We start from the raw sequence: 27667 nt of genomic DNA, 5'->3' as shown, positions 1-27667 counted from the left end.
GCTTGACATCTTCTGCACTGGAGGAGGGGGGGGGATGGGCCCAGTTGCCCATCAGAAAGTCAAAAGCTTGCAGAAGTCTCTTAGAATGCATAAATCATTAACTGTTCAGTCTCTGACACTGTTTCAAGAGGGAAATAGTTTCTGGTGGTAATAAACTGAATTTTCTGTGAATTTTACAGGTACTTCACAGCCTTTGAATTGGCAGCACAAAATTTTTTGTTAACAGGATCTTTCCTAAACTACTGAAGCAAGTTTTTAATTGGTTTATTTTCCCTCCAAATCCCATAGAAAATGAATTAAATTAATCAAGGTCAAATCAATCTTTTCAAAAATTTATTACTAATAAAAAGTAGTAGTTTAATCTGATGACTCTTATTAACTGATTTTTGTATCACTTGTAAACATTTTGATGGTGAATTCAGTTGCGACTGTGTTTAGTTACAATCAGTCTATGTCACTTCAGTGAGAGGCAAGGGTAAGGTCTCAAGAGAAAAGAGACTTAACATTTTCATCATGTTCCTTAATGAATGGCCTTTGATATGGATAAATAGCCACTAATCATAAGATACACTGGACATCATTTTACAGGAAACATGTTATTGGTACAGTCTGAAAAATTCTGCGATGATCTTAAAAATTGTAGAGCTACTGTTTAGTAGGTAGTATACTTAGAACCTGGAGACTACTATAGTTCATTTATACAAGGAGTTTACAGCTAAGTATCTGTGCAGTATACTGTGCTTTACAGATGTGGAAGATGACATTATTTCTCTAGAGAGCTTATTTTCTAAGCAATCAGCAAGAATATAAGTTAGGGAGAGCAGCAGAGCATCAGCAAATAAATTAATGGAAAAAATACTTTCTGAAACACATATTTAAGTTTTCTTGAAAGAGGGAGGGTTTGACAACCTGTAGGAATATGATTCAAGTTATTAGATAACTTGTTAGAAAAACTGAAGTCAAACCTGTAGAAAAGGTAAATAAATGTATTTTCAGAATTTGTGGTTTACAGAATAAAATTTTGCAGTAGGTGTGAGGTTCCAAGGTGAGACGGAGACGGAAATATATAAAAGAAGAGACAAATAAACAACATTGAATAACAGGTGTGATGATGCAGAATGGGAGATGAATATGTACAAAGAAAGGAGACTGAATCTGTCACAGTTCATGATTAATATTTGGGATATACTGACAGAAAGAGATGATTTGAGAAACTGAAAGTTTCAGGTGACCAAGTAAACAGTAGGATAAAGATCAGAGACATCCAGGAACGATTAGTGCTGAATGATCATAAAGATATTGGTTGAAAGCAAAGGAGTCATCCTAAAGAAAGTGTGTCCAAGTCCAGAGAGTAGAAAGGCTTGAAGACAGAATCCTGAAATACATTAAACTGGTCAGTGCAAGTCTTTTTTCTTTTTTTTTAAATGGGAGGAGGTCTATCATCTAGAGCTGGGGTTACTTAGGATTCAGATCTTCTCTAAAGTCAGCCCTAATTCATATTTTTTTCTTGCTCACTACTAAAACCTATACAAAAGTTTAGGTGGTTGAAGTCTATCAATTAGCATTTTTCTGGTATTTTTAGTAAGGAATAATGACAGAAGCACTTCTACAGTAGTTTAAATGGGTAACTGATTTAAATCTGGATTTTTAAAATTAACATCTTTCTCAGAAAATCTAGTTGTATCAGAAAGATGCTGATTTCTGTATTCCCTGAATGGGAAAATGAGGACCAAAAATATTTACCTACTTTTCCCCTTCAATATACTCGCCTTCACCCCCAGTGATGTCCTCATGAAGTCAGGTTGGTGATTTATTATGGCTTCTCCTGACATGAATAAGAGTAAGAGATTGATTCACAGCGAGGAGGTATAGCAACTTAGAGTAATTGGACTATGAATTTTAATTCAAGTATTGAAACTGGTTGTTGGAATCACAAGAATCTCTGTAATTTGCAGGCATGACTCCATTTTTCTGTAAAAAGAGGTCCCACCAATACTAAATATGCATTTTTAATTGAGCAAACTATATAGGTTTGAACTGTAGCTATGAAGCCAGAATTTTCCTTTGTTGAGGAGGTAACAGAAGCTTATTGCATATTTCATTTCAGTATATTGTTTCTAGAACACGAATTTTATTTAGAGCAAAGCAGGGGCTCATAGTGTTTCACTGCAAGCTGTTCTGCATTTTCAAACTGATAAGTGATGGGTTGACCCTTGAGGCCCTTTAACTGGGCAGAAGCATAATTCTCTTTTGTCAGCACCATAAAAGATAAATCAACAGGAAGATGATTTTTTCATTAACATCAGTTCTTGCACTGTAAATAATGACATATTCAACCCTACTTATCATAGAATCATAGAATCATTAAGGTTGGAAAAGAGCTCAAAGACCTTCAAGTCCAACTTGATCCATCCACACATTTTCTGAACACTTCCAAGGGTGGTGATTACACCACTTCCCTAGGTAGCCTATTCCAATGATTGACGACCACTTTGGTGGAGAAATGTTTTGCTAATATCCTCTGAAGCAACCTGAACCCAGTTCCTCTTGTCCTGTCACTTGTTAACTGGGAGAAGACCCACGTCTCACTACAACCCCTTTTCAGGTACTTGTAGAGAGTGATAAAGTCCTTAATGAGCCTCCTTTTCTCCAGGTTAAACAACCCCATCTCCCTTAGCCTCTCCTCATCAGACCTGTGTTCCAGACTCTTCATCAGCAACATTGCCCTTCTTTGGACACACTACAGCACCTCAATATTATTAAAACTGCCAATTTTGTGTGACAAGGTCATCCTTAATTTCTGTTTATTTAATGAACAGTAGTAGATTTCACCACTTTTTAGAGATATCAGTGGTTTAAATGAAGAGAAGGAGAGAGGACTGTACAGTCATGTGGAGCAAAGATTCACATAGATAATAAATTTTGCTGCTGTCTCCTGTGGTAATATGCAGGGCCTAATAATGTGACCTGTCTGATCAGGTAAAGAAGGTAGAGGCTCTCTCTTATAAAATATCAGGGTGTGTAAGACCTATATTCCTGAACCTGCAGAAGTCATAGACATATTTGGCTGACTGAAAGACATGTTTGTACGTGACCGAATAAACAGTTTGGCTATGGACTTAATCCACTGTTAGCAGATAACTGCTTGTCATCTCACCATATTTGGACTAGTCAACCTTTTGGCTTAATCTGAAAGCTCCCAATTATATTTCTGGCCAGCTGTCTGCCTGAAGAAACCTATTAGATTTACAGTATGTAAGCCTGAAGGTGCTAATATATCTTAAACCTCTTGGCTGGAAGTAATATCTGGTTTATATTTGGAATGCAAACCACAAAAACGAAGCCTACAGAGGGTGGAAGCAAGTGAGGAATACAGAGAGATTGTCCAAGCATCCAGAGGTTAGGTTAGGAAAACTAAAGCCCTGATAGAATTAAACCTGGCTGGGGATGTCAAGGGCAAAAATGAAAGCTTGTATTGGTGACAAAAGGAAGACTAGGGAAAATGTGGGCCCTCTCCAGAAAGAAATGGGAGACGTGGGTACTCAGAATAAGCCTAAGGTTACTGTTTTGCCTCAGTCTTCACCAGCAAGTGCTCCAGACACTCCACCTAAGTTGCAGAAGGCAAAGGCAGGAACTTGGAAAATGAGGAACCGCTTATTGTAGAAAATCAGAATCTTTTAGCATGGAAAAGAGAAGATCTGGTTTGAGGCCCTCTAAGCAATCACAAAGCAAACAAATCCATGGAATCTGATGAGATGCATCTGCAGACCATGAGGGAACTGGTGAATTAAGTGACTAAACCACTATACTTGAGAAATCATGGCAGTCTAGTGAAGTTCTCACTGACTGAAAAAGGGGAAACATAACCCCATTTTTAAAATGAGACAAAAAGAAGACCCAGGAAGTTACAGGCCAGTCAGTCTCGCCTTGGTGCCTGGCAAGAACATGGGGCAGATACTCCTGGAAACTATGCAAATGCACGTAGAAATCATGGAGGTGACTGATGTCAACATATTTGCCAACAACACCAAGCTGTGTGATGTGGTCAACATGCTGCAGGGAGGGGTCCCTATCCAGAGGGACCTTCACAGTCTTGAGAGGTGGACCAGTGTAAACCTCATGAAGTCCAAGAAGGCCAAGCACAAGGTCCTGCACTTCGTCTGGGGCAATCCCAAGCTCAAGTATGGGCTGGGAAGAGAATAGATTGAGAGCAGCCCTATGGTGAGGGACTTGGGATACTGATGGATGAGAAGCTCATCATGACTCATTAGGTTGCACCTGTAGCCCAGACAGCCAACTATATCTTGGGCTGCATCAAATGCAATATGGCCATCAAGTTGAGGGAGGCAATTCTACTCCTCTACTCCACTCTGGTGAGACCCCACTTGCAGTACTGTGTCCAGCTCTGGGGACCCCTACAAAAGAAGGATGTTGACTTGTTATAGGGAGTCCAGAGTGAGCCACAAAGGTCTTCAGAGGGCTGGAGCACCTTTCCTATGAAGACAGGCTGAGAGAGTTAGGGCTATTCACTCTGGAGATGAGAAGGCTCCAGGATGACCTTATTGGAGTCTTCCAGTGCCTAAAGAGGGCCTACAAGAGAGCTAGGGAGGGATCTTTTTATGAGGGTATGTAGTGACAGAGCAAAGAACAATGGTTTTAAACTGGAAGAGGGTAGGTGTAGATTAGATATTAGGAAGAAATTCTGTACTGCAAGGATGGTGAGGCACTGGAACAGGTTTCTCAGAGAAGCTGTGGATTGTCCAGCCATGGAAGTGTTCAAGGACAGGCGGGATAGGGCTTTGTGTAGTCTGGTTTAGCAGAAGATGTCCCTGCCCGTGGCAGGGGTGTTGGAATTAAATAGTTAAGATTCCTTCCAACCCATCTGTTTCTATGATTTGGCTGGTGGAGTAGATGAGAGACAGAGGCATGTCAGTGGGAGACAGGAGTGGAGGCCTCTCAGGGCTCTGAGGAGAATGACATGTACGGGCACAGGGATGACATGGTTCCAGCCATTAGGGCCACTGCGAACTCTGAAAGCCAGGAAGATGCCCTGGGAATATTAACTTGTCTCAGGCAAATTAATTTGCCTCAGACAGAGTTACATGACTCACTGGCAATATTTGTCATAATTCGGTAGATCATAGGAACCTACATGTACAACTACTTGTTTTACAATCACATTTACTGTCTGCTATTACCCTTCCATGGTTTGAACTCACACCCTTAGTATTCTTTTAAGGTGACATCCTTGTTTTTTCAGTCTGTCTAAGATTTATTCATGTTGGAATAACTGTGGTTCTTGAAATTACTTATACTTTAAAGCATGGTCTTTGGGAGGTAAATTGAGTTATTCTATTTCTTTTATTGCATTTTGGTTGTATTTTTATTATGAGATGGGCGAAATAAATGTTGTTGACTTAAGTGGTGCCAGGATTTCACCCACACAATATAAACTTAACATGCTTGCTATCTGTTTTGTGGTTTGTTTTTTTTTCTCTCTCTCTCTCAGCAAGGAGGTCCTTGCAATTTTCAAAGGGCAATGAAAACATCATGGTTCATTGTTTCTAGATTTTGGTGTATAATGACTTCATACGAATGAATGTTGAAATAGTTGTAAAACTCATGCCCAAGTGTTGTTTTGTTACAAGAAAAGTAATGAACTATATTAGCTACACTCAAAAAATAACTTTTGGATCAATATGCTGGATAGTATGCATGTTAAGAAGGTTACAGAACACAATCAGGATTTGAATAATTGAGCTAAAGTTCCTCTTTTGCAACGAGGCTTCTAGTAATTTGCTAACTTCCTATCATGGTTGATTTCAACATAAATTTCAAAGAAGCTTGGACTATTGAAGCAAATAGCTCATTCTTGAAGATCTTTTGTTGTTTTTAACACATTGAATTAGCTCATTACTGCTGAATACCTGCTGGAAAATAGCATCTGTTTACGCTGCAGTAATATAAAAATTACTTACCAGTAACAGAATAAGGAGCAATTTGCAAAAGCAAATCATATTTGTGCACTTATCTTCAAAAAGTAAATTGTTAATACGTACCCAAGGAAAAAAGAACTTACTGGTTTATGCAATTTAATAGTAATATTAAGCATAACATATTAAAGAATTTTTTTTTAGGATTCAGTTTTTAAGGTCATAAAAGTATGAACACAAAACGCATAGCTCTCCAATATTGCTGCTTCACCTGTACTTACTGATGTTTTAACTCCAGAAAGCATCCTGAAGCTCATTGTGCCCAAATCGGTTCAAATTGTCCATACACCCCAAATGTATACCACCAGCTTAGAAACCTACTAAGAGATTTCCTTAATGAGAGTTCTGTCTCCATTTAGGTATAAGTTTTCAATAGGGTGTCCTTCATCACGTAACTTTGGAGTGCTGCAAAGCATACTGAGACATACTATTTATCACAGCAATGAGATGTCATCGATGTAAACTGAGAACTATTCATAATTTCAGTTCATCATTGGAGGTGAAGTTAGATTCCTTTTTTTTTATTTTATTCAAAGAAGATTCAGAAATCTCTATGGCTTTTTACTAAAGGAATCAGTTTTCCAACAGTAATTTTGTAGGGACCAGGGTAGACATCTTAACTTTTCCTTAGCCCTGGAATAACAAAAGGAAGAACAGCATAAAAGAATAAAGGACAATACATAGTGTAAATTTGTTAACAAATGTTCTTAATAGGTATGAAAGAATTTGCCTGCTCCAAAGATTTTGGAGTCTCAGCATTAAATTTCAGTACCATTTGGAAATTTCACTCTTTTAAAAATCCTTGCCCAAACAAATCTAAACCATGAAGTATCTTAGGTTCTAAAATCAGAAGGGCTTTTATAGCTGTCTAGTTTGATCTTTTTTTTTATATTATATACCGTACAATTTCATATAGCTGTTCCAGCTTTGAACCTGATAACCTTCTCATCTTCTTGACTAGAGAAGACGAGAAACATAAAAGCCAATGTGACTGAACCTGAAGCATAGAGCATCTCTGAGACACTTGTCCTATAACTTGAGCACCTAAAATGTCCTGTTGATTTCAGAGGAACTATTCTTATCCAGTAAAGTTTGTAGAATTGCAACCAGTTTCTTTTAGCTTCTGTAAGTATTTAGTTTTTGTTGATGGAAAACAAAAACAAGATTTGCAGATTTCAGTGTAACATCAGATAGAGGGAAGGAAGGTTTGTGGAAAGGAGACAAGATATAGCTGCAGTGTGAACAGTAAGTGATGTCAGAACACGTAATTAAGTTTTGTATACTATTTTGTGTCCCTAACCATGGCTTCCTACATAGAAGTTGACAGATAGATTAAAGGAGTGAAAGAAGCTGAGCCATCAGCTTTGTACTGGAAGATACCGTACCAGGTTCTGTACTGATGATAGTACAACAACCTACTTTTGTCAGTAAATAAAACCCATTTTTCAGTCTTCACTACTTTTGGAACAACTAAATCTATCCACATATATGCATTACTTTAAGAACCAACAATTGATTTAATAACTAACTTGCCCTACAAGCAGGTCTGTGTGCACTATGTACCTCTAAAGGAGATGATTTGAAGTACTAAGGCTCTGACCCTATAATAGTTGGTAGAAGTGTGCTGGCAAACCTTGTAGGAATATACAGCATCTTGTGGACTTCACTGAGGCTCTGAATGGACTTAATTGAGGCTGTGAATGAGTTCACAGAATCGCCCAAGGGTGATTGAAAGCAAGGCCAAAGATATAAAATTATGTAAAGTAATAAATATAACTTTGTTGTAGACTGACTGATCTTCAAGTTTTCCTATGCCTTATAAGCCGTTGTTCCTTCTTGGATATTTTGACTGTTCTTCTCAAAATATTTTCTTCTTGGCTAATTGTTTAGATAAAACAATTTGTTTTTAATGCAAATTTGCTTCCATGGTATGCCACTGTTATCATCATTTAGATATTTCTGTTCTATTTACGTTGATTTATTACATTAAAAAAAATTACTTTTTTTGAGGTAGGAAACAGTATTTATTCATTTTACTTTTTTTCCTCTTTTTCATGTAATATATATTTTCTCCCAACAAGAAAAGTCAAGTGGATAAACCTGTAGTGGGACTTTTTAAACAAACTATTGGCATAGGACTATTTTAGAGATACAAAATCTGTCTAAATAAGAAAAGAAATAGTGGGCTGACAGTTCTTTTTTTTCAAGAAAACATATTGCCCTCCATGGATGTTTCTGAACCCGGAGGGCTTGGATTCCTCTTGAAATATGAAGACAATGAAAGAATAAACTCATCCAGGGAAGTGGTCACAGCACGAAGTCTGTCTGACTTCAGGAAGTGTTTGGACAATGCTCTCAGCCACATGGTGTGATTCTTGGGATGTCCTGTGCAGGGCCAGGAGCTGGACTCGATGATCCTGATGAGTGCCTTCCAACTCAGCATATTCTGTGATTAGTCCTAGCTTTAAACTATCAGTCTTTGCGCAGCTGTGCAAACTTCTCACAGGAAAATTTCACATAATATTTTAAAAACATTTACAGCCTTCTACAAGAAGGCTGGACATTTAACCTGGGAAGCATCTAATTACAACCAAGTCTACATAAAATAGAGCTTGAATCAGGAAATTTGAGCATTCATGTTTCTTCTTGTGGGTTTTGAATATCTTCTTATGGTTAGGAGTTGATCTAAAGGACACTGGAAAAATTTGTATTAAAATAACTATTGAAATATAAATTGAAAATTCAAAATGAAAGAATTATGCAACTGCGTATTTGAGTGAAAGAAACAGAAAGCTGAATCAACATTTTTCTGAAGGTAAACCTGAAATTTGAAAAACTTGTAATAATTATAGTATTAAAACCAGTAATTCCAATAAAAGTATTAACACTATGCTTAAGAGCAGTGAAAATATCTCCATGAATTCTCTTTTGTGATTTTGTATGTACAAGTTATATTAACTTGTTTGCAATTTCAAATATAAAGTTCAAATCACACTGAATAATTAAATATGCACTTTTCGAGCTTTTTTTTTTTTCTGTGAATTTCTTGTAGTATCTTTGTGTCTCACTGCTATTCTTCCATGATGCTTTGATTCAATCAAAAAACACCAGAAACTCAGAATTCAATGAGATTGCTATTATGAATGTAAACACACAAAAACAGTTCCCTTGGCAACAGAAACCAGGTGAAAACACTCAGATGAGCTACACTAAACCCGCCCACTTAACTTTCTTTAGTTATAAGTTCTCAAGCTGGATGCAGAAGGAATCAAGTATTTTTCGCTCAGACAGTGAAAAGTTTCTAAATTAAATGAGTCTCTGGGCAGGTAAGTGTATGTGTATATCCTTGACTCCAATTAACTGAACAGTGACAACTCAGATTCAAACAGGTGTTGGCTACCACTGTCATCCATTTTCAGACGACACTAGAAAAGACCGAACTTTTCAACACTCTTCAGAAAATTGCAGTTATTTTAAATTCAACAACATCTGTTGTTTTTAAGTAAATATTGTTTGTGTACAACCTGAACATGAAATTGCATTTACATTATTGATTTCTTTAACACAATGAATAAAGGTATGTGGGTGTGCCTACTGCTAGTGCAGAGAAGCTGAGGTACATTTATGTTAAATTTAACTTCATTGATGATACCAGTTTTCAAAAGAGTGTGTTTCATCTCCCCACCAAAGAGCTTCCCCAGAAACAACTATTACTATGGAAGTCAGTATATATAAAATTCCACACACCAGAACTTGATGACATTGTCAAAATGTTTAAAACTACCCTACCTTAATGAAAAAAAAAAAGATTAAATAGATGGTAAAGCACAGTCTGTTTATCAAACTTCAACATATAATGTAATTTTATTGTGCTGCATAAAGTACTGGTGTACTTAAAGGAAAAGTGCCAGGTATGGGAAGTGACTGATTACTTGAGTTATCTTCAATTCAGTATATATATTTTGATACTGTGTATATCGCCTCAAAATGCTGTGCAAAGTGTATAATATATCTAGAAAATCTTCTGTATCTTGATTAAATCATTTCAAGTAATGCCACACACAACAGCAGCTTACAGTACAGGTAGATAGATGGTCATAAAGATACTGTGTGATAGGGCAAATGATGTTAAGTAGAAAATTTTGACCTTCTTCATCTGACCAAGATAAAATAACTTTTCCTTTCCGTAACGAAAGTATGATATTCCTTTCCATAATGAAAATGAAATTGATTTTACTATGGGATGCATGATTTTACCATAAGAATGGGGTCAATGCCAATCTGTCACAATGTGATGCAGACTCTTGCCAGATGCAGTCTCTCATCATTATAGAAATGGTTTTGGAAGGAGCCCAAATACAGGAAGTGTGATAAAGCAGCTTTATTAATGCAAAGGAGCTAGTGAGCTCAGAAAGCACCCATTCTCTCTGATCCTTGAGTCTTAGGGTACATTCATGAGTATATTGAATAAATGTTTGGGAAGGAGAGGAGGGAATAGAAAGCTTTTCTTACCATGGAAAGATAAAATTTATACCTGGGGAGTAATGTGCTGGGACATTTATTTTATTCTGGAGAAATTTATTACTTTTTTTTTCTACAGAAAAAACCTTTTTGGTATTTACCCTGCTATTGGTTTTTTTGGACTCTAGGGAAAGGGGCTAATTGATTGATAATAGTTTAGGAGGCAAAAGTCCTCTCTCAGAACATATCTGAAAGAAGTCATATTACACATCTCCTGTTTTATACCACAGTTGCATCTGAGTGCATAATAAGATTACAGAGTGGTGGTGATGATAGAGTGTACAAAAAAGTAAAATGATACATTTCAGAAAATAGAGGTAAGCTTAGCAAAAGGAAGAAATAAGGATAGACAAAGTTTATCTGCACTGTAACTGACTGCAGATTGTATTTGTATGTATCAGGCAGAAATTAGGATACTCTTTCAATATGAAACACATCATTGTGTTGACATCATCTTTAAAAATTACATTGTATGTCTTCACTGAATCTCCTATTCTGCAAAGACTTGCACAGGTACTTAGTTGTTTCTTTTACAGTATCTGTGAAACTGTTGAAGTCCGTGGAGTTCCTCTCTTTTAGAAAGTAAGCACAGGATTTGTGAGTAGTCCTGAATTTCCTGCATGTACTCACTGGGCAAACAAAAGAGTAGACCTTACAAGAAATTATTTTGTAAGATTTAAAATAACCTCAAATAAAAACTTACCTACTAAATAGAGTAAATACTTCTCTGTGAAAAAGACTGCACTATCCTGTACTCAATTTTTTAAGTGTTGCTCATAGTTAAAGCCCTGCCCTAGGCTGAACAAAGTGTTGGGCATCTCAGGGCTGTTAGATTTTTCTCTCTGTAAACTTTTCCAGTTTACTTAGTGGAGAAGTTCTGTAGAGATCAACTCAGGTTATGTAAATGGCACGTATCTGGAAGAATACAGCTGTCTCGGCTGCATAGTACAACCTTCCCTGAGCAGTGCTATCATCACTGACTGGCCAGGCTTTGGAGTCATTAGGAAAAAATGTCATGCTTGTTCCAAAATTAAAAAGGTCATTTGAATTTTATCACTTTCTTGTGAGCATAGAACATCAGTAAAATTATATTTGAAATACTTATTGACTGCCCAACTATAGGAAAATATTCATACTGAAAGATTACAATGGTGTGTAGTATAGGCATCTCATAAACAATTTCCCTGACTTCATCAAGGACAGAAGCCTTCTTGGCTTATGCAGTTGTGTATTATTGCTTTCCATGGGTGCCTAGCTCACTGACAGTATTAATTTGAACCAGGAATCTAAATTTTTTGGTTTCAGAGCTTTTTATTGTGGAGAATCCTGACATCAGCTGCTGATGTTGTAGCCAAAATTACTACTGTCATAGAGGGAATAACAGCAGAGGGGATGGTAGCATCTAGTTGCTGATAAAAGAAAGACGTGATATGATCTTCTCAAGTCTCAGACAGACAAAAATGACTTTTCAGCACTCTCAGCCCTTGTTTGGTGTCTTTTAAGGGTGCAGACAGACTGCAGCCTCGCTACTAATTGGCCAGATGAAAGCATGGAGCAGAGCGCTCTCCACAATGGACATCTTTCAAAATGCACTGTAAAATGAGAAAGTCATAATACAAGATAGTTGGATTTAATTTTCTAGAGGAAAAATCAGTGGAATATATTCACCATATTTTTTGAAAAAAATTTCTTTTCTTTGAACTGACTTTAATTATGAAGGCATTGCCTAGGGAGAATGATTAAGGCAGGAAAAAAATCTGTAAGAAGAGTGGCAATGTGAGGTGGACCAGGAGGGATATAAAAAGGGTAGAAGATGCAGTGCTGCTAAGTTGAAAACTCTCTAAGAATAAGAGGAGACCTGTTTTTTGTCTCAATGCACAAAATTAAGTAGAATGTTTTTGTTGGACCAACGCCTAAAGAACATAAGTGAGAAGACATGATTCACCGAGTCAGGCAGACAAACTTATTTTGAAGACTTCCATGTAGATATCTTGACTGTAATTGTAAGAGAATACTGTCTGGATTGTTTAAAATATTTCATCTTTCTCAGTGTATTTTACACATTGCAATTTGCTTGCTAATATGATGTCCTTATGGTGATTGTGGTACAATATTGCACTTCTGCAAAGAAAATACAGCTGGGTTTTTACACTATGATTGTATTTTCTAACTACTCACAACTGCATATAGAACTTTTTATTCTGTTATGATATGTTTATGTCTGTGTACTTACAACACACACACACACATACACATATATATATATATATAACAAATGTTTATATAGACAAATACTTTTCTTTTATATTCTAGCAACTTGTGAAGGCCACAAAAGATACGGATTAGAAAGGTCCCTAATTATTCAACACAGATGCCTGGAACAAGAGGAAGAGATTTGTTTTACAAAACAGATGCTTAAATTAGCTTGTACTGCTCAAATAGGCAAGAAGTCATTAAAAAATAACATTGAAAAGTGACTTGCTATTTGGACATTTTTCTATTTCATTGAAGTAGTTCCCACAGACCAAAGTTTGTCTACACGTAATTTGCAGGATCAGAGCCCTCAAAATTTAGTAAAGGATCCTTGAGTTTTCAACTTCAGATAGAAAGTAATAATCTACTTTTTACTTTCATGTTAGACATCTTCTTCAAGAATGGATGTAAGTTCACTATAATTTTGCAACAGCAATATTTGACATATTTCTCATACTTCATCACCGACTGGGCTACACATTAGCTGACAGTGACTTGTCTTCACAGTGCTAGGGTTAATTCTGTGTATCAAATGTGGAAACTATGATGAAGGAAGAAAGTAAACTCTTTCTTAAGGTATTCTTCTAATGTATTCTTTTGTAATAATAAAAAGAAACAGAATTTAATATTAGAGGGTTTTTGGTATAGCTGATTGATTATGATTATGAAGTGTTCTAACTTAATAGGAAATATTTTTCTTAAACAATGAGGGAATTTTAGATCAGTTTTTTCTCAAGGGAAACTGGTTTCCACAAAGGTGAGCAATTATAAAAGTACCCCTTTACAAAACATGGAAAGGGAAATCCTCCCTTGATTCCCATTGGCTTCTCTAGATGTAAGGTTTCACCTGTAACCTCTGCTCATATCTCATTTGAGCACAACTGCTTAAGGTAATTTGAAAACATATATATATTATCTGTTTGGTTTTGGCAACTGTTGAAGTCTGAAGAGTTCCAGAAGGAGACTCCTTGTCAGCTTTCTGATGGAGTACAGTCTCTTCATTCAGTTAAGCATCATGTTTGGCACCAAAAACTGGGACTAACTTGTCTTTGACTCTTCTGCTCTCTCTTAGTATTTCTTAATTCTGCACAAAAGTTGGGAATAATTCCATTTTATGATCCATCTTATTTTTGTATTCAACCTACAAGTAAATACCATTTAAGGAATGAGGCTACAAGTAAAAACCATTTAAGCAGGGAGGATTATTTTAGTCCTGTTACAGCTGCAAGGAATGATTCATTGAGGTACCATATTTTGTGTTGCTGTGCTGAAAAAGATATTTATGGATATTTTCCCATTTCCTACATCTTACTCATGCAAGGAAAGATAATGACAGACTTTTCTTTCTTTCTTTTTTTTCTTCTTCTTCTTTTTTTTTTTTTAATTAGGGTTCCAGTTCAGTTTTAAAAGTTCAGCATAAGCTAATTTGGAGCTGGTTAAATGCTTAGGAGCAATCTGTTTGCTCTCACATAGAACTCCCATTAACATGCCAGCTACAGTTCTATTGAAACAAGCTCAGATGGCTTTGTGTCCCCACAGCGGAAGGAGATTTAAACTTTGAAATAAAAAAGTCATGAAGATCTTATTTAAGTAGAAGCTGGGTAAACTGGAAGCACTCTGTGGGAAGTGAGTTATGGACAACTCTAAGTAACAGCCATCGTACTTGTAAATTTGAGCAATGTGTTTCTACTTTAGAGCAATTTCATTCATACATTTCAGAGCACTGAAAAGATCACTGATTTCTACATGGGCTGTCATTGTATATTCCTTGTGAATCCAATATGCAACTTGAGATGAGGTTTGTGGAGCTATAGGTGTGAGAATTTGGAGAGACCTATGGATGCAGGAGTCTTAAACCTGGGGTTCTCTGCCAACAATTCTGTGAATAAAGTTGAGCTGTGTATCAAATAATATCGACATTTATAATTTGGTATTAAGGACCATGTTCTGACTACATTTCTGATGTTTGACGAGTGACATTGTTAATCAGGGAAAACAAGTTCAATCATCAGAATCTGAAGCTGACTGGTGATTAAATTTGGCTAGAAACTGTAAAAATAGTTGACATGATAGCAACACAAGGGTGTACAGTATAATGTCATTTTTAATGTGTCATCATAATTTAACACTGGTCTTTCGGTTTGATTATAATTAACATTCCTTGACTGTTTGTATTTGGCTTACAATATGTCTCAATGTTATGTGTTGAGAGTTGTAAAAGGTGCATGATTGTGCTGTTTCTGTTCAAGTTGTTTCTAACTAAAAACTTCACTGTCCAGTGTTCTTTCAATAAGGGTACCTATTACAATATTTACATTATTTTAGGTATAGAGAAACTGGCTTTTCAACCAAACTGAATGATGCATCTCAATATTCAAGAGCTTATGTGTGTGTGTGTATCTATATTTGCATACACATACACATGTATGTGTTTATTGGTTTAAACAAGATCTCTCGCTTCTTTCCTACCCACCTCACGCTTCTCAAATCTCAGGCATCTGGAAGGAATCAAGACTTTTCATGTAAGCTGAAAGTCATAAGTCTCAGGAATAATATACTCTCTTACAGTGATATTCACTAGAACTTCTCTCCCCAAAATTTAGCAGATCAAATAGTATTAAATAAAGGTCTAATGACTAATAGATTCCAGATAAAGCAGGATTCTTCTACCTGCATGAGTAGCTTAGTCATTCAAATGACTGTGTCTTCTTATCCCTTTGATGCTCTGGGTTTATAGCCACTAAATTCCATATGTTGGAATATTCCATTTTGATTCTTCTGATTCCACAATAGAAAACTTTTACCTTTGTTTTGTGTTCTAAGTATCTTCTATTCTTTCATGCCCAAAAGAAAATACTGCCCTTTGTGGGTCCTTGAACTGACCCAGAATAGTTGCTTTTCATTTGTTCAATTCTGTAATTGTTAAATTTTTATTATATTTCTAGTCTTCTCTTTCAAGTAATAAAGGAGATACTTTCAATAAAGTTTGAAGATCAGCAACAAAACTATAGGCAATTTTTCAGTTTGTTAACATCAACTGAAAGACTATCTTTCTTATAAAACTTAAATAATTAGTGAAGAAATAAACTCTGAATATCCATATTAATTCCAGTGTTTCTTTTGTAAAGTTTAATCTTATAGTTCAAATACTATTCTTATAATATACTTGCACATAAATTAAATGAAGGAATTTGGTTATAGCTCTTGAAATAATGAAAAAACATACAATGTAATGCATAAATCTTAATAGTAATGCACATGAAAATCTATTTTAGCTTAACAATATGAAATAGCCAAAATATATTTGGGACTGTGACAGGATTTGTGTGAGCTTTCTCCTTTGAAAGGATGCTCCTGGCTTTGAATTTCAAACACTACCTTCTGTAGCAGATGAACAAAAGTAATCCTCTTTTTCTTTAGGAAAGCCAGCTAATTGCATGTCTGCCTCACATTCAATTAAGTCTTTGGTGATGGGCTTTGAAGGGTGTGTTTTATATTTTCCTTTCTTTCGTTTGGGCTGGTTTTGGGTTGGGGTGTTTTTGGTTTGTTTTTTATTGTCAATATTTGCTGAGAAGTTCCTGATACCACTATTAAACTGTTCTTTGAAGGAAGCTTTGACAAAATCTCTAGTTTGAAATAGGAACTGGAAAAGTGCAAAGCTGATGGGAGGAGAGTGCCATCCTCCCTGTTGCCTGAGAATTATTTTTTTCGTGAGAAAGCAACATAAGTCTTAATAGAAAAACTAATGGTAGCAAGGTAGACTAAAACAACCTAATTTTGGTCTGAAAGTAATATACCATTATACAGTAATATACTGTATTTATTAAATTTGGGTTGCTTGAGTACTTTTTCCGTTGTTTTCCAAGCATCATTCTAAATATAATATCCTGTTTGGTCACTACTTGGATAATGTGAATGGTACCCATTATTGAAAGGTAGTCTGTATTTGTACTAATACAGAGAATGCCAGTTTAGAAATGAGCCTGATTGCATGGTTCATTTTGTTCTCCTTTGTAGAGCCAGGCTGCGGCCCACTACAAAGGCACTAAACATGCCAAGAAGCTCAAAGCACTGGAAGCCATGAAAAATAAGCAGAAATCTGTTACTACCAAGGACAGCGCAAAGACTACCTTCACTTCCATCACTACCAATACCATCAATACCAGCTCTGACAAAACAGGTTAAGCGACAATCTTTGTTGGTTCCATTTGTTTTGGTTTTGGTTTGTTCTGTGTTTAGTTTGGTTTGTTTTTTTTCTTGTTTAATTCCATGTCTGTTTGTTTATGTGCTTGCCACATTTATTCATGCTCGATCCATCTTTCTGTGTGATATTGATTTCTTTTAGTCCTTTCAGTAGGCTGGTGAGAGTTTGATAGTCATGTAGCCAATTTCTCTTAGTGAAAAGAGGCTTGACATTCTTTTATGATGGAATGCAATACTCATGACTTGATTAACATATCAACTGATCTCAACCTCCTGGTCTGTATGCAGTATCTCTCTATATATTATTATATATAGTACATTACTTTTAACCACAATGTAATAAATTTCACTATTTGTGTCTAAAGCCTCTTAAAAAGCATTTTCAGTAAAAATCTAATTTTCATAAATTTCAAACATTACATTATTGTTTTAAAATGGATATTGCATGGTTTTTAATTGGAAAGAGCTGTATAACCTCTATTCCACACAATCAGGTAAGTGCTATTGATGCCAATTATTCTACTTAAATGAGTCTTCAGACTGAAGTAATAGCTTTTAAATTATTGTATGGGTAAAAGTTGCTCCTTTGCAAATAAAATCTATGTGAGTATTTGTAAAGTCAACAGGATTTGGTTAAGATTGCATTTGAATTATGTAGCTATTGCTGGAAATATCAATGGAAGGTTGGAAGATCACTGAGGTGCAGTCTAGTGTCTCACAAGGTGTGACTGCTCTTGTGTATAAAGGGATACAGTTTGCATATTTAGTCATAACCAACCCCGCCTCTCCAAACAAGACAAAAGTAAGCATACCAAAAAAAAGCTAAAGCTCTGAAACATCAGAGACCTACCTACTGATGCTGAAAACTGCTTATTTGGAACCAGTCCTGATGCAGTAAGTTAAGCATTGTAAATGGATATGAGCTAACAAAATAATATAACAGAAAAGTACCTTGCAGACATGTGTGGTACCTTTCTTAAGATACATCTTCACTATATTTGTTATAGACAGATATCTTTTTGTCTATCTCTCTATATATATATCTTTGTTATACCCTTTATTATAGACAGCATATGTTTTATGGAGATTTATAACCTAATTATAATGTGATGACTTTAGAAAACATTTGCTACAGTATTTTTGTGTTTGTTAAAAAAAAAAGGACACATTTTGAGAACTTTTATATCATGAAAGAAACGAAACGTGGGAGAATAGGAACAATGTCAAACATTATTTGTGAAAATATGTGTTTCTAAACATACAAGTACCTTTCAAAGTTTTTCCTGCTGTTACTTGTTGGCATATTCATAACAGGAAGGAGGATGTTTTGTGAAAAGAGTGAATAATTTTTTTCCAATATGGTCTAGTGGTTGGAGAAAATAACTGAAGAAAAGAGAGATCTTTTGAAGCTTTAAAATGTATTATTCAAAAGCTTTTATCTTATGCTGTGTAAGTTTGAAGGATTTTCCGAGGTGCCTTAAAACCAGTGTGTCTTTCCATCAAGCTTTGAATTAGATCCCTGATAAGATATATGAACTGTCTTATATCCAAGGTCAATAGTACAAATCAGCTTTTATATTGGCATAAGTAAGAAAATATCAGAAATCTAGTTGCACACACAAGTTTTGGCCTATGCAGGAGTTTTCTCAGCTTTACACATTGTTTCTAACTTTCTAGATTAATTTCATAGAATGTGTGTATACATACGTGTATGTACATGTATAAATATATGTATTCTATTTAAGAAATACTGACCTTTATGATATTTTAAAAGACAAATATTGAGGTTAATTGACAAACAACCCTAAATCAGACAATTTCTTAAAATATTGAGACCCTGACTCAACTATTGGCAAAAGCCCTATTCAATCAGTGGTATTCAAAGGAAGGCGGCAAGTTCTACCCAGATGCAGTTATTACAGGTCAGCATTGACGTGACTGATAACAGAATAACACCCTTGGTGTAAATTATCCTTTGCCAGGCATGTATATTTATACATGTGAGGAAAAAAAAAAAATTGGGTAACCAAAAGGATGAAATTTTTCTGTCTACTATGACAAGTTAAAAATTTCATAAATTGAATTTTCTTTTCTTTCCAGTTGTTTTTATATCTTATATTTGCTTGATAAAAATTTTAAGGGCAAAATTATTTCAGAAAGCCAGAATAACCTCAGAATATACTGTACTGTGAGTCTACACATATTTAAATGATTACTGTGAAAGTCAAATAGTCTGATAGTACTATGCAGTTCTTAGGCAGTAGTTGTATTAATGAATATAATTCATTAATTAATCCTTCATAACTAGAAATAAGTTTTGTTACTAAGGCCATGTACTTGTGATCATTTGGAACAAAAGATTTTTCTACAGTATTTTTAAGCTGTCTGCTGAAGATTAATACTTGATCCTAAATACACTGAGGATAGGGTCATGTTCGTATCACCTCTTATATATCATCTGCAGCAGTGGTTAAATGGTGAATTGCATGTCAGTCACAGCACATTGGTCAGCACAGGGTACACTGGTTCCGTGTACCCTTAGCAGCTCCAGTAAACAAAATGTCATCAGGAAATCTGCAGTGCTATGCAATGAGGATTATGAAAAAGATCACACAGTATACAAACTGATTCAAGAGCTAAAGCAGCAATTTGTTATGTTTCTTATTCTGGAAGTGTTTTGTTAGATGTGGCGCCAGCATGTGTTATTGGCACTGTGCAGCTCACAATGTAAGCAAATTCCTTGAAACCTCTCACACGTGATTCCTGGTGTGTAAATTACGTGTTAAGGAGAAAACATAAAATATGGGGTCATTTTGCTCATTCTGTGAAAGTTGCTAATTTATTGTTTTTCCCTTAAAATAAACTTTTAGTATTATTAGAAGGCTTGAACTTGAAAAATCTTTGGGGGAATAAAATATCATGAATAATTACGTTAACAGCCACAGTGGCCAGACACAATAGGCAATACCATTCTCAAAATGTAGGAACTTTGTTATCAGTTCTATTATTTAACATCTTTCTTTTATCTGTATTTACCATTTTTTGTGTTATACTTGCAGTCACTTAGGACAGAAAATGTGACCATTCTAAGGCAAAATCTACTTTATGGTATCATACAAGCCAGATTTCAGTATTTCTTGATTTTCCAAGGGGTGACAATGAAAATTCATATTTTTATTTTTGTTATTAATAACACACATGCATATATGCCTTTATTGTTGCTTTTGAATGTTACACACTATGTCTTAAATCTTTTGTACTTAAATGCAATGAACAGCTCTTAAAAACAGAGAAAAACGTTATGAGCAGAAATAGTGTGTATCTGGGCCAAGGCACAGACAAGATCATCTATCACTAGTACAGTCTTAACAGCTAAGAGGTCCCTGTGGTGTCAGAGAACCAAATATTGGCACCCATCCCAAAAAGCTTACAGTTCTACATAAGATGAAAGACAGCTTAGGGAGACAGGCACTGTAAATGTAACAGGCAGGTGTTTTAAAGGAGTGGTAACATAAACATGTTCAAATAATAAAGGCATCACAAGAAATGAAAACACTGAGGTATAGATGAGAAGAAAAAGGAAGAGATTCTTTTTCTTCTCAGATACTGAATGTATATGTGGGTAACAGCATGGAGGAAAGCATAAGTTCTCTTATTTTTTCTTCACTGAGACATGAAAATTCTTCTGTGGAAAAAAATTTAGTTTCACTACCTCTTTACAATCTTTTTTTTTTCCCTTTTTTTTTTTATCTAAGACGTGATAAGATATTTCTAGTCAACAGATGAAACTTGTTCCTGAAATACCAATTTCAGTCCAACTGGGATAATTCTGAAACAGAGAGTACTTGGAGTGGGAGAGAACAATATTCTGGCATGGTCTTGGGAATAAAAGTGAAGGCAGGAGAGAGAAAGAAATTAGAAATGCTGTGGTAAGTCAGGGTAAACTATGAAGGAGAAGGAAAGGAATATGGCATGAAACAAAAATGTTGAGAAAGATATGCAAGAGTTTGGCAGCCACAATACTACTGGATCAAAGAATGTTTGAGGCATCTGAAGATTGACAAGATCACCCCTACAGGTCAGAGTGGAGTTATCCTGAGCACAAAGCTGTGTATCTTTTTCAACCTTTTGTTGGCAACTCATTCTACAGTTTGACCAGCCTTAGAATAAAGAAGAGTAAAGAACTTTTTCTTATATTTCAGTCCAACTTCCTGTATTTCAGTTTCTGGGTGTTTTGTCTTGTCCTCTCACTGGACACCACGAGAAGAGTCTCTGTCTCTGTCTTTTTTATTCCCTGATCTCATAGGTATTTATATACACTGCTGTCTTATGTTTCAAGTAGTGCCCACCACGATTCCAGGTCCTTCTTTACAAAGATGCTGTCCAGATGCTTAACCCCAGCCCAGACTGCTGTGTAGGGTTATTGCTTCCCAGCTGTGGGAATTTTGCACTTCCCTTCACTGAACTTCAGGGGACTCCTGTTATCCAACTTCTCCAGTCAGTCCAGGTCCCTCTGAATGGCAACCCACCCATCTGGTATATCAGATGCTCCTCTCAGTTTTTAACCATCAGCAAGCTTGTTAAAGGTGCACTCTGTCCCATTATCATTAATGAAGACTTCTAAAAATATTGGGCAAACTGTTCTAGTGCACAGTCACCTGTACAGTAAAGAAGCATTTTCTGCCCATTGCCTCTTGTCCTATTCCTTGGCACCACCGAAAAGAACCTGGCTCCATCTTCTTGACACACTCCTTTCATATACTTACAGACGTTGATAAGGCCCCCTCTCAGTCATCTCTTCTTGAGGAGGAACAGGCCCAACTCTCTCAGCCTTTCTTCCTAAGAGAGATACTCCAGTCCCACAGTCATCTTTGTAGCTCTCTGCTGGACCTGCTCTGGGAGCTCCATGTATCTCTTTTACTGGGGAGCCCAGAACTGGACACAGCACTCCAGATGCAGCCTGACCAGGGGTGAGTAGAGGGGCCAGATCACATCCCACGCCCTGCTGGCAATGCTCTTCCTTAATGCACCCCAGGATACCACTGGCCTTCTTGGCCACAAGGACACACTGCTGGCTCATGGACAGCTTGTCATCTAGCAGGACCCACAGGTCCTTTTCTGCAGAGCTGCTTTCAAGCAGGTTGGCCCCCAGCCTGGTGCATGGGGTTATTTTTCCCCACATGCAGGACTCTGCTCCTGCCTTTGTTGAATTTCAAAAAGTTTTTCTCTCTGCCCATCCCCCCAATTTGTGGAGGTCCTGCTGAAGGGTTGCACAGCCCTCTGGGGTATTGGCCAGTCCTCACAGCTTTGTGTTATCAGCAAACTTGCTGAGAAGACATCTGCCCCTTCATCCAAGTCATTGATGAATAAGTTAAACAATACTGGGCCCTGTATTGAACCCTGGGGGACAACACTAGTGACAGACCTCCAAATAGACCCTGTACCACTGATTACAACTCTCTGGAATCCTCCATTCACCTGAATACCCACTCATCCAGTCCACACTTCCTGAGTTTACCTATGAGAATATTGTGAGAGTGCCAAAAGCCTTGCTGAAGTTGAGATAGACAATATCTGCTACTCTCCTCTCATCAATCCAGGTGGCTGTTTCATTGTACAAAGCAATCAGGTTGGTCAAACATGATTTACCTGTAATGAATCCATGCTGACTACTGCTGATCACCTTCTTGTCATCCATGTGGATAGAGATGCCCTCCAGAAAGAGGCACTCCATCACCTTTCCAGGGATTGAGATGGGGCTGACTGGCTGGTAGTTCCCTGGGTCCTTCTTGCCCTTTTTGAAGACTGGGGTAACATTTTCTTTCCTCCAGTCTTCAGACACCTCACCTTTCAAAGATGATTATGAGCATCCCAGTTAAGGTGTCTGCCAGCTCTCTCAGCACTCATGGATCCATCCCATCAGGGCCCATGGACTTGTGGATGTCAGGTTTGCCTAGCAGTTCTCTAACCAAATCCTCCTGGGAAGGTTTGAGGAAAGTTGTCTTTCTGACATACCTTTACCCTGGTCTCCTAGGTCAGAGATTCCTGATTTTGTTTGTTTGTTTGTTTGTTTGTTTAGAAAAACATGAACCCTTTTCTCATCTAATATTTTAGGCATGGAAAGAAAATTATTGACTAATAAAGGTAAACTGCTAGAGTATGTATGATATAGTAATAAAATATTAACTTCATCTTTCTCATATTATCTTCAACCACAGGCGTCCTAGTGAGCACATCCTATTAGAACATTGTGTCTCTCAGGTCTTTAGTAAGAAATCAAGGGACTTTGCTATCAGTCAGCATGTAATGCTTTAGTTAAGATTCAAAACTTCTGTTCTAAATTGTAGGGAAAACTTCAAACATAGTGCTTAAATGAATACTTGTTTGTGTGAATACTTATAGATGGACAACATATAACTGAGTAGTATGACACCAGTTTCATTTAGAAATATAAAGAAATATACTTTGTATGTATTTATATTAATATGTAATTGCATGTTTAATTGCAATATATGCTCTTCTTTGTTCAAGACCTGTTGTTTACTATTGTTTCCTCCAATATCACGGATTAGCACACCTTGCTTACTTTCTTTTATCACTTAAGTGGTCAAAGCCATGTGTTACATCAGTCCTGTACACAGATGTATTTGTGCAGTTCCTGCTTCAGGTCCAGAACCTGTAATGGAAAGAAAGTCCCATTTTAAAATGAAAATCAGTTTCCTCATATCTCCGCTTTCCTTTTATTTACACTTTAATTTTATCTCCCTCACATTCAGCTATTTATAATAAACATACATTTTGGCAATGGCTAGACTTAAATGTTTATGAGGGCTTCCATATATTAAGAATTACTGGATTATTTCTGGTATTGCTTGGTGTAGCTACCTTTTTTTTCCACTTATTCTTCACGTTATTTGTTTAATCTTTTGTTCTTCTTGGCAAACTACCCTAATTTTTCCTTTCCTGAGGAAAGCTAAAGAAGACATACTGCTGTATTTTTGATACTAACATATATATAATGTTAATATGTTATATATATATATATTATACATTACATATATACACATATTTATATACATATATATGATATATAAGACACATATATTAATTTATATTTAATTAAAAGTGTCACTCTCTATTTATTAGGATTTTTATAGGCAGCAGATTTGCTTGTAATCTTTTGTAACTAGAAGAAATTCTATTTTGAATAATAATACTAATGTTAACTATATTTAAAATTCAAAATATTATTTAATAATATTTAAAATCTACTGATGTATGCAGAAACAACTTACTGTGTGATCCCAATGTACAATTCATTGGCACAGCTTAGGCTGGGGATACCTTTTTAAATGTAATTATTATACTAAGGATGTTTAATTTAGGAATACAATTCAGTGCTGTCTGTTTGTTTAACTTAGCTGTTGTGTTTCCATATGCTTTATAATATCATAGAGCGTACTTTTGTTTCGGCAAATGATTTCTTCAGATCATTTCAGCATTGCTTAGGGCACAACAAAATTAACAGGCTAACTCTCGGTTCAGCTTGTGAGATGATAGATGTAAATTGATTTCCCTTAGAAGTCAATGTTTTACTACACATCAAAAATGAACAATGACCTTGAAGTTTGAATTTACTGCATATTAACTTGTTTGAGTTATTTTGCATGAATCATTCAAAAGTCGCAAATGTGAAATAGTAAATGAGGAGTAATTGCACGGTCATTAGCACAACACGGATGAATTTCAGAGCAAGCTATAAGTCTTCATGGACCACCCAATTCCTAAAGTTGAACTTTTTCTTTTTTAATTTTATTTGAATGAAAAATCTTTAAAAGCAACTATAGTCTGAAAGAGATGCTCTTATTTTCTGATTCTCATGTAATTTGCTTGGAAATTAGAAACTACTGTTTCACAGTTATCAGTTTTCTTAATCACATACTTGGAAAAATCAGCCCAAACCAGCAAAATTAAACCCTGCAACACCATCTTTCACTTTAAATCATCTCTGCTTGGCCTTACTATACTTCAGACAATGTGTAGCTAACTGCAGCACTTACTGTTATCAGCATTCTGCAGACTGTTGTACCAATTTTGTATTAGAGCTTGATGGCAATTCGGAAGACAATAGCTTCTCTTTTGATCTCTTTGTAGAACTAGGGCTTTTTCTTTCTTTCTTTCAGAGTGTAGCTAAATGGCGATATAAAAATTACAGTAATTTATGTGTGCCTCAATTGATCATGAATGTAAAATAAAATCCTTCTTTGCTTGCATCTATGTATACTGAGAGCTCCATCATACGAACACCATGTATTTTTTGTGGGCCTGGCTGCCTTGACAACAATTTTATGCTTGAATAATCCTGCAGATAGAAACCACTGTCAGTCACAACATTTGTATCAGCCTATTGAACCAGTATGAAAAGTCCAATACTAGTAATAGTGTTGTTCATATTTCTGAAAAGACTTTTCTGTTGAAATATTGAGTCTTTCATAGTATGTCAGGGAAATCTCAGCTTGGCTGCTACATGCCCATAGTAGTAACAACTAGAAATCTTGGGAGTAATATTCTTTTTATTAGGTGTCTGTTTATCAGTTATTCATCAGTATTGCTCTAAATCAAGCACCACAGCAAACATCTGCTTGATGACTACTCATTCTTCATGGTGCATTTTGTTGTTATGTAGGCAATGGCATTGACACTAGCTAGTAGGACAGGTCTGAAGGCACTGCAGTTGTAGCCATTCGGATTGCAAAATAACCATAGCATTGCAGTCCTAGATCTTCTTTAAAGTTTTCATTGATTCAGAAGCATGTTACTGTTGAGTAATTGTTTATGGACTAATTTAGAATGGAGTAGATCCAATGCTCTCAGACAGATGGTTAGATTTTGCAAGTATGGAATTTTTCAAATGAAAAATGTCTTTCGAGGGCAACAAAAGAGTAGGTAGGTCTTCATTTAAGTGACCCATTTTTTTTCAAGCCAACATCATATTGAAATAGGAAGTACTCTGTTATCTATTGAGGATTGTGGGGGACATTTCTTTTGTGGGGGACATTTCTAAGTTAAAACCAACCTCATCTCCAAAGATGCTTTATAGCTCACTTAGGTTATTTTCTTTTGTGTTTTCGTGTCACATCCTTGCCATCCCTAAATCAAGAAAGGTGAGGAGTGTGGTTGAGAATATGAGTAAATGTACTGTGTTAATGTTGGAGCCATTGCTGTATGATGCCCTTAGAGCACCATTCAGAGAGATCTAAAGACAACCATAGCTGAAATAGTTGTATTAATAAACACAGGGGAATGTGCTTTACCCAGTCATTGAACATTTCATTTGACGTTCATGTTACAAAAACTCAGGACAGCAGAAATCATTATTTCTAGAGACAGAGTATTCTATGTGCATATAGTAGATGTTTTCAGAAATAGGCCAAAACTGAGTAATATTAAAAACTACTGTAACAATGTGAAGAACAATTTTATTTCGCAACAGTTGTAATTATTCTGTCTTTCATTTGGTATTTCACAACTTTCAGTAATGTACTGAAATTCTTTGCAGATCAGTGATTTCTTTCCTCAGCTAGAGAAGTCTTATAGGTGAAATTCTTCCCTAATGTGTCATTCTTTTGCTAGAATATGCCTTCCACTTACTGTATTAATGGAGTTAGACTTCATAAATATTCATTTTATATTTGGTCCCCATCAAAGATTTAACAAACTGAAATATCAGACAGGACCAAAGACTTTCTCAGTTCCTGCCATTGTTCCCCTTCCTTACCCCTAAAGAAAAAAAAGTATTGTGTTTTGAATTAGTGAATATATGGGAAAATACAAAAATCCATCTAACATGTAGTTGTTTTAAGGTTTACTAGCATTGCAGTTCCAATTCATCTAAATAAGCCTAAGCTAAATTTAAGCTAAGCTTAGGTTTTGTAAGGTATGTTCAGCAGCAGCAAACATCAAATTATCTTGAGACAAAGCAATATCTGTTTGAGGAGGAATTGTCTTCATGCACCTGAATTCTATGCTTCTTAGAGTTAATGCAGTTTCTCACATATTAAATAGCTTGCTTGAAGGTAGTTTGGGCAGGCCACACCTATAACTTCAGAATAGATATGTTCAGAGTCTCTTAGTCTCAAGATTCATATAGTGTTTCAAACATTTTGAAGAATTATTGTGTATTTCTCATTTTATTTTATGTGCATTTTATACTCTTCTGTGATATATCAAACAGTGGTATTAAAGCTCTTGTTTTATGGCATGTCCATAGCATAAATAGTACCAAAGGAGCTAGAACAATTTATGTAAATTAGAAATTAAGAACTACAGAATAATATTATAGGAAACAAATGAATACAAAAATAAATATAGGCTCATCAAGGGAAATAAGAAGGTGCTTTTAAGAGTAACAGGAACCAAGGAACTGTCTTAATAGATTTAATCTGAGAAGGGAAGAAACCAGTTTACTCATGTAAACTTGATGATAACGTTGATGTTTAAATGTTTTCCATGCTAATGGCAAGATTAAGTGTATTTAACTACAAGTGATAAATTAGACAACAGATCAAGAAAACTTGCATAAGAAAGTTTTAAAAGAAGCAGATAAAGAATGTTCTGGATAACTGTTATGTTTTTCTCTTCATTGTTGACACTGTAGAAAATCCAGAGAACTAGAAAAAAGTTAACGTTGTGTCAAT

The 27667-nt window shown here is 35.9% G+C and overlaps 1 protein-coding gene across 4 annotated transcripts in view; it reads left to right on the top strand.

Annotated features, from left to right (window-relative positions):
• ZNF385D (zinc finger protein 385D) overlaps positions 1–27667 on the top strand; it is a 408247-nt gene that overhangs the window by 330750 nt on the left and 49830 nt on the right. For all 4 annotated transcript variants that reach the window (XM_017827439.1, XM_017827438.1, XM_017827441.1 and 1 more), the window contains one exon: positions 16785–16947. In XM_017827439.1, the coding sequence (XP_017682928.1) occupies positions 16785–16947 (163 nt within the window). The remainder of the gene's footprint in view (positions 1–16784; positions 16948–27667) is intronic.

This window comes from Lepidothrix coronata, unplaced genomic scaffold, assembly GCF_001604755.1.
Source record: "Lepidothrix coronata isolate B3197 unplaced genomic scaffold, Lepidothrix_coronata-1.0 Scaffold139, whole genome shotgun sequence".
Classification (NCBI taxonomy): Eukaryota; Metazoa; Chordata; class Aves; order Passeriformes; family Pipridae; genus Lepidothrix; species Lepidothrix coronata.
Note: the sequence above shows the minus strand (reverse complement) of the source record. Positions and strands in the feature narration are given on the sequence as shown.